At 47.0% G+C, this 13,858-nt stretch overlaps 2 protein-coding genes across 2 annotated transcripts in view; one reads left to right on the plus strand and one right to left on the minus strand.

The window, feature by feature from the left end:
- LOC112146214 (myosin-11) overlaps positions 1-13,858 on the plus strand; it is a 20,768-nt gene continuing 6,910 nt past the window's right edge. Inside the window, exons 1-28 of the mRNA XM_024271894.2 lie at positions 1-840; positions 1,005-1,278; positions 3,148-3,436; positions 3,949-4,119; positions 4,190-4,346; positions 4,942-4,969; positions 5,602-5,701; positions 6,833-6,856; positions 6,930-7,022; positions 7,093-7,156; positions 7,233-7,331; positions 8,903-9,046; positions 9,113-9,208; positions 9,272-9,390; positions 9,463-9,615; positions 9,688-9,861; positions 10,244-10,417; positions 11,446-11,560; positions 11,631-11,824; positions 11,902-12,023; positions 12,210-12,279; positions 12,346-12,506; positions 12,576-12,684; positions 12,753-12,884; positions 12,947-13,153; positions 13,226-13,363; positions 13,431-13,554; positions 13,627-13,798. Of these exons, the coding sequence (XP_024127662.1) occupies positions 3,272-3,436; positions 3,949-4,119; positions 4,190-4,346; positions 4,942-4,969; positions 5,602-5,701; positions 6,833-6,856; positions 6,930-7,022; positions 7,093-7,156; positions 7,233-7,331; positions 8,903-9,046; positions 9,113-9,208; positions 9,272-9,390; positions 9,463-9,615; positions 9,688-9,861; positions 10,244-10,417; positions 11,446-11,560; positions 11,631-11,824; positions 11,902-12,023; positions 12,210-12,279; positions 12,346-12,506; positions 12,576-12,684; positions 12,753-12,884; positions 12,947-13,153; positions 13,226-13,363; positions 13,431-13,554; positions 13,627-13,798 (3,305 nt within the window). The 5' untranslated portion in view covers positions 1-840; positions 1,005-1,278; positions 3,148-3,271. The remainder of the gene's footprint in view (positions 841-1,004; positions 1,279-3,147; positions 3,437-3,948; positions 4,120-4,189; positions 4,347-4,941; positions 4,970-5,601; positions 5,702-6,832; positions 6,857-6,929; positions 7,023-7,092; positions 7,157-7,232; positions 7,332-8,902; positions 9,047-9,112; positions 9,209-9,271; positions 9,391-9,462; positions 9,616-9,687; positions 9,862-10,243; positions 10,418-11,445; positions 11,561-11,630; positions 11,825-11,901; positions 12,024-12,209; positions 12,280-12,345; positions 12,507-12,575; positions 12,685-12,752; positions 12,885-12,946; positions 13,154-13,225; positions 13,364-13,430; positions 13,555-13,626; positions 13,799-13,858) is intronic.
- LOC112146217 (nuclear distribution protein nudE homolog 1) overlaps positions 5,548-13,858 on the minus strand; it is a 23,757-nt gene continuing 15,446 nt past the window's right edge. The window contains exons 9-10 of the mRNA XM_036213082.1: positions 5,772-5,883; positions 5,548-5,699 (exon numbers count right to left, since the gene is read on the minus strand). Coding sequence (XP_036068975.1) covers positions 5,802-5,883 — 82 coding nt within the window. The 3' untranslated portion in view covers positions 5,548-5,699; positions 5,772-5,801. The remainder of the gene's footprint in view (positions 5,700-5,771; positions 5,884-13,858) is intronic.

Genomic DNA, 13,858 nt, shown 5'->3' on the forward strand with positions numbered 1-13,858 from the left:
TCTCAGTCTGGCCTCTCTGACTTTATCTCCAAAACCTCTAAAGGTCTGATTCGCATATTTGATTTGGCAAGATTTTACGTCGGATGCCCTTCCTGACTCAACCCTCTGTATTTATCCGGGATTGGGACCGGTACAATGGGACCCTGGCTTGGGCCCCCTCGTGGCTACATTAGAGTTATTTTTGAAAAACAATCTTCATTACAACGCATATTTGCAAAAATAGTGTTTTGTTTAGTTGTGTTGTGTTGCATTAGTTTTCACAACAGTCTTCTTTATGATCTCAAGTGAAATTTAATCAAATCAAACTATATTTGTGTAGCACTTTTCCAAATCGTGTCTAAAGAGCATTACATAAAAAACACAATTAAATCTGAAAAACATCAAAGACTAAAAAGCAGGTCTAGAGCCTTCTTTAATAAAAAAAACATGAACAGACTCAACGTGAGCTTTTGACTCAAGAGTCAGTATTCTGTATATTTAGTCTACATTTGGAAAATTATGTTTGGTGAAATTGGTCTTGTGTTTCGGAAACTTTGTTTTAGCAATTGGAAAAAAAAAAGTCTAAATAAGTGTTTTTGAGACACTAAAGTCTCTCTGTCCTCATGACTCCTTCACTGGGACTTTAGATTGTTAGATATTAGTTTTTAATATTTAGAATTTCTTTATTTCTAGGAGTTTCTGTTGTCTGTGGTGCTGAGGTGCAGCGGTCGACCTCTGATCTGTAGATGGAAGGTTCGGTTCCTGCCTCTGTATGTGTTCCTCCTTGAGGAAGACACTGAAGGCCACATCAGTCCTGGAGGTTACAGGGCGCCGTCGGTGTCTCGCTTTGGGCCTGAGAAGGTAGTAAAGCGCTCTAGAAGTATCAGCATTTGTAGTTCAAAGAAGGAGAGAAGAAGAATACCATCATGTGTCTGTTTTGAGCCTTTTTTATTGTCCCTTTGTTAGAACAATATGAAGCATCTTATCATACTTTAGATTGAGTCCCAGCTCCTGTTGCTCTCCAGACTGAGTGATGATCGGCTGCAGGAACCAACAGAACCTGAATTGCCGCGTCTCTGGTGAACGTCGGCTTGTCTTCATTTGAGCGCTTCTGTGTCCGGCTCCTGTCATTGGCTGGATGCAGATGAAATGCAAACTTGGTGCAGACGGTGGGTGGCGAGTTTGTGGTTTAAATAGCGTGGAGGAGGACGGCCGGCCGGCATCACCTTCACCCTCCTGTCATTCACCTGACGGGACACTTTCCACCTGCTGGAGTTCAGCTTCGTCTTAATCTGAACAGTGAGTAGAAATGCTTTTGATTGACAGCTGTCTGTGTTGATTTCAAGCAGATTCGTCTACTGTTTCCTTTAGTGCCAAAATGTCGACTTTTTAGAACCTGAACTGGTTTTTCTGACTTTTTCATTTGCAATAATTCCATGTGTTTGGGGGTCATTTGAGGACAAAGCTGTAGTCCACACCATCAGTCTTCTGCTCTGAATGTTAGCGATGCTCATGAAGCCTCACATGGACGCGCTCCTCACCGTTTTGGTGTAAACGGTAAGCTTGGTTGAACACCTGCGCGGCTGCACCTTATAAGGCGATGAGGCGACGTGGGACCTCACAGAGTCCTCTTTGGGTTCCCGACCCAGCAGCTGCAGAGGGTTCACCAAACATGGGCATCCCAGCATGGCAGCTGTCCTGCCTGATTATAGGAGTTATCTGTCTGCTGATTTTCATGTTTTATTGCTGCCTGTTCGATGGGACGTCCCAGCAGCCTCCTGACCTGCAGGCGAAGCTGAGTCTGTAAGTATTTCCATAGCAACCAGGGAGATGTGGAGATACTCTTATCAGCAGAATTCTTGGGGAAACTTTATGTAAATGAGCGTTCAGGTGCAGAGACAGCAGCTTTGTTCATTCATTGATGCAGATTTGTCCTCAAAACTTTAAAGGTTTCTGGATCTGACGAAGAGTTTGTTCAAGTGTTTTTAGAAATCTGAGGAATTGTATCTTAACTTCCCTGTAGGTCCCATGTTTAATTCTGATTCTGATGTGTTTGTTATTATTACCAAAATAGTCTTTAATTTTGAAAAATAAATTTTCACTTGTTGGTTTAGCGTTAATAAACTTTGTTTTTATAATTATTAAAAAAAAAGAAAACAACTTGGTCTTCTTACGTTGCCATGGTGACGAGACACCAAAGGAGGTCAGACTGGAGTTGAAATCATTCCAGAGAACCCTGACTCTGACCCAAAGGTTTGTCTGGACGTCCAAACTCAAAAAACTGTAGTCATAAACGTTGGAGACCCTTAAACTCCCTAACTCTGACCATTTATTTTCATTTCTTCTGGAGCTGAAGGTGTCAGACTCCATCGCATCATCTACATGAAAGCAAGACTCCTGATGGCTTCAGATCACAGGTCCTCTGTTCCCACTCACTCGAATGAAATCCATAAACGCTGTAAACAGAATCTGTGACGAAGGTCAACCTCACAGGAGCCACCAGAAACCAGTTCTTCTCTCTGGTGGTAATGAGAGCTCAGCTTTCTTTATTAGGATGGAGTTTACCAAACTCAGGGGTCATGTCCTCACGGAGGCCACAGTCAACCCTGATGATGATCTCAGTTAGGTCGGTTGAAGCATGGAGATCCAAGGACCGTGAGGGAGGAAGGGACACAACGGTTCTGGGACCGAATGATCTTTAATGGCCGTGATTATCTGGGAAATGTTCAAACACAAACTCTAAATCCATCCTGAGAATCCTGCAGCAACGGATAAAGATCTGTTGCATCATCCCACGTCCAGGAGTGAACCTAAAGCCCTTAAAGAAGTTCAGTGGATGGACCATGAAGACGTTAAAAACATTTCCTGAAAGGGAACCATCACCACAACTGAAAGATGACCTCATGACCTCTGAAATATTACATTACTATCTCTGAAAGATGACCTCATGACCATAATCTATTTGTATTTGTAATCTGTTTGAATGACCTCCTTTCACACCAGGAACACTTCAGAATTTTTTTGGTTCTTGCTTCTTTTATCGTTTGTGAAAAGTTGATCCAGTTTCAGCTCCTCGCTGGTTTCTTCCAACCGGTACATCGATGAGACGAGATGTAGGCATCCTACATCCTTCATCTCTTTTGTCTGATTTGTGTCTGATACCTTCAGGTTTGGACTCACATCGTGCTCAGAGGTTACGTCGAGCCCCTCTACTGATCCAGAGGCTGAGGACCCTGACTTAAGCTCCGCCCCCTCCATCCCTCAGACCAATCCAACTGCCAGTGCTTCCAACATGGCGGATCTTTCTGCCGACGACAGCAAGTACCTCTTCCTGGGGAACGACTTCCAGAGCAGCGGGGTGGCCCAGGCCGACTGGTCCGCCAAGAAGATGGTGTGGGTGCCGTCAGAGAGGGAGGGGTTTGAGGCCGCCAGCATCAGGGAGGAGAAGGGCGAGCAGGTACTGACCACGCCCCCTGTGCAAGAAGATTTCCATAGTTGTTTGCTAATTAAAAGCTACACAAAAGACCTCCTGACAACCAGGCAAAAACATGTTGTGCAGCACATTTTTTTTAATCCCAAAAACTCCAATTCCCAGAAGCCCCGCCCCTTCTCATTTGGTATTATTGAAAAGACCTTGATGTCCTCCGTAGATCCCAGAAGGAGTTCAGTCAGTAGGATGCAGCGGTCGGGTGATATTCAGGTTTAGAAATGTCCTCCACAGAAGACTCTTTGGTGGTCAGGAGAACATTGGCTGTCATCTGTCTCTTTGAGTCCATCTTCAAATTTAAGAAACACTTTCAAGTCTTTGAAATAATCCACTATATTCTGGGAACATTCTAATTCTTCTGTCTGTTTGGGGGACCTTTTCTCTGGGATAACTGACCTGAGGTGTCATCAGGAACCCTGATCCTCCAGAAGGTCAGGATGGGTTGATGCAGTCCCGGTTTCTTCTCCGGTGCTGTTCTGTAGGTGCTGGTGGAGCTCTCCAACGGTCAGAAGGTGACGGTGAGCAAAGATGACATTCAGAAGATGAACCCGCCCAAGTTCAGTAAAGTGGAAGACATGGCGGCTCTCACCTTCCTGAATGAAGCCTCGGTCCTCCAGAACCTGCGAGAGCGATACTTCTCCAGCCTGATCTACGTGAGGAACCTCCTCTCATCAGATTTGACCCGATTCCTGCTCTAAGTCACCTGAGCTCTTCCCTCCACAGACGTACTCGGGTTTGTTCTGCGTGGTGGTGAACCCCTACAAGATGCTGCCCATCTACTCGGAGAAGATCATCGAAATGTACAAGGGCAAGAAGAGGCACGAGGTGCCGCCGCACATCTACTCCATCACCGACAACGCCTACCGGAACATGCTGCAGGGTAACCGTCTGTGTGCAGCGTGAATGTCCTGAATCTTTGGCTCACCTCTTCTAAAGCTTCAGATTTCTTATTCTTTGTAGCTGAATTTGAAGCAGATTTCAGGATTTTTACTTCAGAAACTATTTTCTGAACATAAACTTGTGAGCATCTCTGCTGCAGCTCAGAGGAAGCACAGATACTTCTGAAGGGCAGAACTGCCATTTATGACCCAGCATTACTTTATAGGCTGCATCCCATAATCATAAAACATTTGTCCACTACCTAGGGAAAAACGTTAATCTAAATGTTCTGTTAGGAGTGTTCAGGTTATCTACACCTTGGTCCATGTTATTCACAACATTCAAGACCATCAGAAAAACTGAAGTACGCTCTAGTCTAAAGCATTACCCACAATTCTCTGCATCTCTTTGACTGTCAGAGAACATGTTGGCTCAAAGTGGGTCAGAAGGGTCGGGTGATCCATGTATGGGAGGTCCGAGCAGAACCTCTGGCTGTTTTTAGACCCTCCATGTGATGGAGGTTCTTCCACAGTCGATGTTTCATCTGATCAGCTTCAGCCCGGTCACCATCTCCTGCTCTTCTGTGTCTCCCACAGATCGAGAGGATCAGTCCATTCTGTGCACGTGAGTCCTAACCATCTGAACTTGATTTATTTATTCAACCTTTTATACCCAGACAAGACAGATCAAGACACAAAAATATTATTTTTAAACAGGACCTTTGAGGAAAGAGATAGAGCCTGGGCATAGGCTACCTAGGCGGCCGCCTAATGCACCATCTGTTGGAGGGGGCACCAGATCACAATGATTATATATTGTTTTTTTTTCTTTTGATAAAGAAATCCTGATTTTGACAGCAAAAGGTCGAAGCATCAGATCCGAAGATATACTCTGTGACTCGATCGAGAAGAGTCCCATCAAGAGTGGAGATGTTGGGAGGATTTGAAGGAACGGTTCCTTCTTCCCAAACCACATGATTCTGGTCTTGGAAACATTGAGGTTCAGATCCAGTCCAGAGAGGGCGAGTTATAGTTCATTGAAACTGTGCTGCAACTTTTTATATCTATCAACACTGTAAATGCTTGAATGTCTGTGTTGATCAAACTGATAGTAGAAAGAATCAAACTTGCAAAGGTGTCAACTTTTAAGTAATGTAAGGCACGGATCGTCCTTTCTGACCGGATTTTTGTCTGATCTTTCACTAAAACAAAGCACCGGTTTACTTAATTTGTGACTCGGTTCTGCTCCTCCTGTAGAGGTGAGTCTGGTGCCGGAAAGACGGAAAACACCAAGAAGGTCATCCAGTACCTGGCGGTCATCGCCTCCTCACACAAAGCAAAGAAGGACATCAACCCTGTGAGTACAAACAGATAGAATTCAGGGGAGTTTGTGTGGAAACATCACTGCTGTGAGGTTCTGATCCAACCTTGAAGCATCAATTCTGCTGTAACAGGATTCAGTGGCTGCAGCCGTGGCCAAGGTGAGGCTGGACATGTGGGGTGTGTCTGCTGAGGCAGCTGGGGCTTCTGGTTTCACTGCTGATCCAAAGAAAATCAGAACATCACAGAAAATGTTCATTTTTTTTGTTGGTTAATTCAAAAAGTGAAGCTTACGCGATCAACGTCAATACAGCAGATTTTGTTTTCTAGACATTCTGTTTGAGTAGAAACAGTCGTCCACACCATTCACACAGAGGATCAGTCACTAAAGGACTTGAGTCTACCAGCTGGTCGCTCACAGAGCTGAACGTATGTAAACAGAAAACTGGATCAGACTGTAGTCTGAGGAGCCAGAGGCAGAATAGAAGAGAATAGAATAAAAAAACAAAACAGAAATAATAGAATAGAATCAAATAACTACAATAGAATAAACAGAACAGAATAAAATAGAAAAAAACAGAAATAATAGAAGAGAACAGAATAGAATAAAGCAAAATAGAATAGAAAGCGTTTGTTGTTATTATACACTACATGAACTTTAAAACAGTTCCCTTGAATCAAACACATAAGGCTGACAAATAAATAAAAAAGATCAGATTAGAAAATGATCCAGTAGATCCTAATGCAGGAGGAGTCTTCAATCCAGTGATAACTGTGGGAAAGAAAAGGTTGTTTGTTCTGGCCGGTTCGGTCCAATACCGTCTACCAGAAGGAATCAGGTTGAAAAGAGTCAAACTGGGAGGAGTTTCGTCTTTCAGGATGTTTCTGCTGAGGCGGCGGGAGTTGTAGACGGAGGTTATTTAGGCGGCCAATGAGGTTTCTGTGTGGTGTTGGTGGCTTTTTCCAACCTCTTCCTGTCGGCGTCTGAGCAGATTTTTAGACTGAAACAATCAACTGGACTTGGTTTGGTTTATTATCAAAAACAACAAGGAAATTTGAAGTCAACAATAAAAGATGAACCAATTCCAGAGGATTGTCTTCTGTAACCTGGATGAACGTCACGGTCCTCAGGTGAGATGGTTGTTAACTGTCTGCTGTCTTCCTGCAGCAGCAGACCGGATCTCTGGCTTATGTAAGTATCAGAAATCTGTTTTCTGGTTCGGGTTCTCCTCCTCCATCTGGGTAAGCGTTTGTTTGGTCTGCAGGGGGAGCTGGAAAAGCAGCTCCTGCAGGCGAATCCCATCCTGGAGGCTTTTGGGAATGCAAAGACCATCAAGAACGACAACTCCTCGCGCTTCGTAAGCAGCGATGAGAACACGAGAGCAGGAAGCTCTGGGTGAGAGGATAAACGTCTGCTGTCGTCTGCAGGGGAAGTTCATCAAACTCAACTTTGACGTGACCGGATGTCTGGTTGGGGCGTTCATTGACACCTGTATCTTTTGGTGAAACTAAATGTTTGCTTGTGATTGTTGTGAGAGAACATCAGCTGTTGTTCCTGAACCAATCAGATCTGCTGGAGAAGTCTCGCTGCATCCGGCAGGCCAACACCGAGAGAGCCTTCCACATCTTCTACTACATGGTGTCCGGAGCCACCGGCAAGATGAGGGGTAAGCCCCGCCCACTGACAATTATGATCACAAAACATCAAACTCCCAACAGATTCACCAGTTTGATTCATTTTTGTCCATTTATGTTCATAAATTCATGTTATTACAGTTTTTTCCAACTGTTAAGACACACTTTCTGAAACAAAAGACCAACTTCAACAATTTTCAAAATACAGACTAAATATAGATAATAATTGACTCTTGAGGCATAAGTTCACTTTGAGGACAAAATGAAGATTTGTCTCAAAAGTAACACACATAAAACCATCTCGGGTCTGTGTGGGTCTCAGTGCTGGTGGGTCCAGGTCTGGTTCCATCTTTGAAAAGCCGCTCCATTGTTCCAGAACTACCTTAACTCTTACTGCAGTTTATTTACAGCAAATGTTTTCAGTTTTGACCAGTTGTTAAAGTCAATTGAGTTCTATTTACATCACAACACAATGGTCTCAATGGGCTTCACTCTGGTAATTGTTCATAAACGTAAAATCATTCCTAAAATATAAACAACAGCTTACTGCTAAACTACACCAAACAGACTAAACTAAACTGGTCATCCGTGTCTTTAGACCCTCCCTATTGGTGAGAAAACATTCCTTAAATAAAAAACGTAAACAGAAGAAACCTCAGAGATGTCCACATGAGGGAGGGATCCTCTCCCAGGAGATGTACCAGGACTGTTAAAGAGGAATCAGCTTATCAACTCTACAGCTACATGTTTGAATAGTGGAGCCGATGGGCTTCATCCAGATAGAACTGAAGGACAACCAGAGAGCGTGAGACGAGCCAGAGGCGAGGTCCACTGCCAAGAACAGATACAGATGAGAGGAACAACACATGAATCACACTGCACTAAACAAAAGAGAAGAACTGAGAACTGAATGGAAAATAAATTATAAAAAAACAGAGGAGAGGAGAAGTGAAATAGAGACCAGAACCCGAGTGCAGTGTACTTTCATCAGCTTCTGACTTCCAGCAGTAGTTGTGTGTTGATGGTGATGGTCGTGTTGGAACAGAGTTTGAGTTTTGCGTCTTTGTGTTAACGTTTTGCATCTTGTGTCCAGTGAAGTGTTTTAAAATTGATAATGTGTCATGTGTTCTCCAAAGAGTAGATTCCAGTTTTCCAAATTGTGCTTTAGGTTTCGACCAAAGAGTGACGCTTTTGAGAAAAGAGTTAAATCAGTTGATTTGATGGTTTAGAAAATGTCAATTTGTGTTTTAGCAATTGGAAAAACTGTCATTCAAATCAGAGGAGCTGTTGAAACATTTTCTTTTTCTCTTTGACTTTGTTAAAAATACTATTTTTGGTGTAAAGGTTTTTTAAAGTATTTTTTTGGATTCCACAGTACTGAACAGCTGAGTTTGAAATCTTCAACCACATTGTTTTGTTCTGTAAATATAATTTTCTTTTTGTTAACACAAACATGATCAGAAAACCGTTAGTGATCGTTTGTGCAAAACGTGATGTTTCTCTGACTTTATATGTGAGGAGTTCTTGGTGCTCAGAGATGCTGTGAGAACTTTTTGCCGTCTGCGCTGCAGTCGGCGTAACCATGGCGATTCTGTGTCTGCAGAGGAGCTGCTGCTGGAGGACTTCAGCAGCTACTCCTTCCTGATTGCGGGTCACGTGGAAATCCCGGGTCTGAAGGACGACGAGCTCTTCGAGGAGACCTTGGAGGCCATGGAGATCATGGGCTTCACCCAGGAGGAGCGACTAGGTTCTGATGAGGTTCTGCGAGCTCCTCCAGGTCGGTTCTGTGCTGACCTCCCGGTCCTCTCTGCAGGAATGCTGAAGGTGGTCTCCACGGTGCTGCAGCTGGGAAACATCACGTTTGAGAAGGAGAGGAACAGCGAGCAGGCCACCATGCCCGACAACACCGGTAAGCCCCTGACCTCCGGAGGGTTCTGACCCGGACCTCCCTGACGGTTCCCTCCACCCACAGCGGCCCAGAAAGTGTGCCACCTGCAGGGCATCAACGTGACCGACTTCACCCGCGCCATCCTCACCCCCAAGATAAAGGTGGGGAGGGAAGTGGTCCAGAAGGCGCAGACGAAGCAGCAGGTACTGCAGGGGTGGGTCAGCGCCCTGAGGGACTCCAGGTCAAGTTCTCACGACCTCCTCCTCCCCCTTCAGGCGGATTTCGCCGTGGAAGCTCTGGCTAAAGCCATGTACGAGCGTCTGTTCCGCTGGATCCTGGCCAGAGTCAACAAGACGCTGGACAAGAGCAAGAGGCAGTCCTCGTCCTTCCTGGGAATCCTGGACATCGCCGGCTTCGAGATTTTCGAGGTAAACTCTGAAACAAACTAATTAAAGGCTTCAGATTTCAGACTTTTATTTCCTCTAAACTGTTGCTTGCAGGACAACTCCTTTGAGCAGCTGTGCATCAACTACACCAACGAGCGCCTGCAGCAGCTCTTCAACCACACCATGTTCATCATGGAGCAGGAGGAGTACAAGAGGGAGGGCATCGAGTGGAACTTCATCGACTTTGGGCTGGACCTGCAGCCCTGCATCGAGCTCATTGAGAGGCCGGTCAGAAGCAGAAAGATGCTGTTATCTTTTATTAAACTGAAGCACAGTTGAGAAGAAATCATTTCAAAAACCTGAAGAAAGGCAGGAAAGATCTGAGGATTCAACACTCAAAAAAAGCCTTTTCTTGATGAAGATCACAGTTCTGAGTTTTGACACATTTCTGTTGACCAAATAACTCCGACCAATACAAAGACTAAAGAGAATGCTCTTAAGAACCAGTTTTAGCACCAAGGAGGAGCTAAAGAATGTTCAAAGTCAGGCTTAGGAGCCACCTTGGTGTGGGAGGGGCTAATGCGAATGCTCACCTGTACATATTACAGCATGACCACAATCGGGACCAAAGTTCTCCGTCTGAGCAGCTCTCTGCTTCCACGTCCTGCAGAACAACCCCCCCGGCATCCTGGCTCTGCTGGACGAGGAGTGCTGGTTCCCCAAAGCGACGGACGTGACGTTCGTGGAGAAGCTGATGAACACGCACAGCGCTCACGGGAAGTTCTCCAAACCCAAGCAGCACAAAGACAAGCTGATGTTCACGGTGCTGCACTACGCCGGGAAGGTGAGGATCCGTGAGAGGAGACTGTACAAAAAGTATTCAGTCAGCCACCAATTGAGCAAGTTCTCCCATTTCAGCCGGCAAGGCCAAGAGGGCCCCATATGGTTTAAAAGTGGGCAGAAATTGTGGGTGAAGATCGAAAATCACTGGAAAAAAAAAAAGTTTAGCGCACGATCTTGTGAGGTCCAAACCCCAAACCCCACTCCCAACGTAGTGTGATACTGATGGTAGTCTTTGGTCCTTTGGTCCCAGCTCTCTGCAGGTCATTCACAAGGTCACCCCATGGGATTCTGGGGTTTTTGTGATCATTTTGACCCCATAGGGTGAGGTCTTGTGGGGAGCCCCAGATGGAGGGAGATTCTCAGTGGTCTTGAATGTCTTCCATTTCTTACTACATGACTTCTTCCCAGCCTGGTGTAGGTCAACAATGTTGTTTGTGGTGACCTTCGACAGCTCTTCGGGGGAGTTTGGAGTGTCTGAGGTTGCAGACAGGTGTCTTTTCTATGGATAACCAGTTCAAACAGGTGCCATTAAAACAGGTAACGAGTGGAGGCCAGAGGATCCTCTTACGGAAGAAGAGACAAGAATCTTGCTGGTTTGTTGGTGAACAAATACTTATTTTCCACCTTAATTTACAAATAAATTCTTTAAAAATCTCATTTTGTCACTCATAGCGGAGGTGATGAAAATTACAGACCTCTCCTCTTTTGAAGTGGGGGAACTTCCACAATTGGTAGTTGACTGAATACTTTTTGCCCCACTATAAGTGGAGAAACAGCAGGTTCTGCAAACATCTGACCTATTTCAGGTGGAACTTGAAACTTAAATCTTATGCGTCACGACTCAAATCTCGTGGGTCAGGACAAAATCTTGTGGGTCACGACCAAATCTCATGGGACGCGACTCAGATTTGAGGTTTGGACGAGATTTGGTCATGATCCAAGAAATTTGAGAAAGAGGTCTGAGCTGTTAGCAGCACCAGCCCCTGCTGGAGAGGTGAGGAACTGTCTCAAACCTTTACTATCCTTAAGGTGGACTATAACGCAGCCGAATGGCTGACCAAGAACATGGACCCTCTCAACGACAACGTGACGGCTCTGCTCAACAACTCGTCCAGCAGCTTCATCCAGGACCTCTGGAAAGACGGTGGGTTCTGCTGCTCCACACGACTCTCCTCTGCAGCTTCAGTCACTAAAGCCTTCATGGTTCCTCTCAGTGGATCGAGTCGTGGGTCTGGACACCATCAACAAAATGTCCCAGAGCTCCGTTCCCACGTCCACCAAATCCAAGAAGGGCATGTTCCGGACGGTGGGTCAGCTCTACAAAGAGTCTCTGGGGAAACTGATGACGACGCTGCACAACACCCAGCCCAACTTCGTCCGCTGCATCATTCCCAACCACGAGAAGAGGGTAGGGGGTCGCCTCGGGAGCCCCTCCTGCAGCCCGTGGCCTGATCCGCTTACAAGCTTTGTGCTGCTGCCCTGCAGGCCGGGAAGATGGACGCTCACCTGGTTCTGGAGCAGCTGAGATGTAACGGGGTTCTGGAGGGAATTCGGATCTGCAGGCAGGGATTCCCCAACCGGATCGTGTTCCAGGAGTTCAGGCAGAGGTGGGCCAGACTCCAGTCCAGCTTCTGGCTGTTTATAAGACTTGTGAAGTTAGTTTTGTTTTCAAGAAGACAATATGGAGGTGATGTTCCTGCTTACTTCCATCTCGTGTCATCAAGCAGCTCCATTCAGGTAGTTCACACCTGTAGACCATCACCGTGGTGGTCAGTGGTCTTTGTCGTTCTCAGGTATGAGATCCTGGCCGCCGGCTCCATCCCCAAAGGCTTCATGGACGGGAAGCAGGCGTGCTGCCTGATGGTGAGTTCCCCGGAACAAACGTGTCCGACGGGCGGACCGGACCTCAGACCTCTTCTCTTGTTCCAGGTGAAGCACCTGGATCTGGACCCCAACCTGTACCGAATCGGGCAGAGCAAGATGTTCTTCCGGACGGGCGTTCTGGCTCAGCTGGAGGAGGAGCGCGACCTGAAGCTGACCGTGGTCATCATTGCCTTTCAGGCGCGGGCGCAGGGCTTCCTGGGTAGAAAGTAAGCGAGGTTCGGTGTGGAGAAGCGTCCTGATGCTGCTGCCTCCTTCTGAGAGAACGTCTTCTGCAGGGCGTTCAGCCGACGGCAGCAGCAGCTGACCGCCATGAAGGTCATCCAGAGGAACTGCGCCTGCTACCTCAGACTGCGGAACTGGCAGTGGTGGAGGCTGTTCACCAAGGTGTCACTCGCTGAAACGTCCGGATTAAAGATCTGAGAAGACTCTGAGATGACACACCTGTGTTTCAGGTGAAGCCGCTGCTGCAGGTGACCCGGCAGGAGGAGGAGATGGGTCAGAAGGAGGAGGAGCTAAAGGTGGTCAGAGAAGCAGCGGCCAAAGCCGAAGCCGACCTGAAGGACATCACCCAGAAACACTCGCAGGTGAAGCAGATTTTGATGGATCTGAAAACGACGTGAGGAGGGACTGACGTTCCTCTCTGCAGCTGGTGGAGGAGCAGGCGGTGCTGGAGGCGAAGCTGCAGGCGGAGGCGGAGCTATACGCAGAGACCGAAGACATGAGGGTCCGTCTGGAGGCCAAGAAGCAGGAGCTGGAGGAGGTGCTGCATGAGATGGAAGCCCGGCTGGAGGAGGAGGAGGAGCGCAGCATCTCCCTGCAGCAGGAGAAGAAGGATATGGAGCAGGAGTTACAGGTCAGAGGGACTCTGACGCTCTGATACAACAAGAAGTATTGCAATTTGGGTAAATATTGGGTTTCTATACAGCTGATGGAGGCCCACATCGTCCAGGAGGAGGACGCCCGGCAGAAGCTGCAGCTGGAGAAAGCTGCTGTGGAGGCGAAGGTGAAGAAGATGGAGGAGGAGCTGCTGCTCACGGAGGACCAGAACAACAAACTCCAGAAGGTGAAACCAGAACAGAGGATCTGTCTGTGGATTCTGGAGAATCCTTTACGAAGAATTCTGCTTCCAGGAGCGAAAGCTTCTGGAGGAGAGGCTGGCCGACATGAGCTCCAACCTGGCTGAGGAGGAGGAGAAGTCCAAGAATCTGACCAAGCTGAAGAGCAAACACGAGTCCATGATCTCCGAGCTGGAGGGTCAGTCAGCCGACGGTCGTGTCCCGCACAACAAGAGTTCTCCAGAGACTACAGCTTGTCGTCTCACTGCAGTGCGCCTGAAGAAGGAGGAGAAGAGCCGTCAGGACGTGGAGAAGGCGAAGAGGAAGGTGGAGGCGGAGCTGGTCGACCTGCAGGAGCAGCAGACTGACCTTCAGGCGCAGCTCGCCGAGCTCCGTGCTCAGCTGGCGGCCAAGGAGGAGGAGCTTCAGGCCACACAGGCTCGGTGAGAGCAAAAGTTCTGGACCAGAAACATGTCTCGTCTCCTGGAGCTCTTCATGACTTA

Source organism: Oryzias melastigma, linkage group LG8 (assembly GCF_002922805.2).
Source record: "Oryzias melastigma strain HK-1 linkage group LG8, ASM292280v2, whole genome shotgun sequence".
In the NCBI taxonomy this organism is placed as follows: domain Eukaryota; kingdom Metazoa; phylum Chordata; class Actinopteri; order Beloniformes; family Adrianichthyidae; genus Oryzias; species Oryzias melastigma.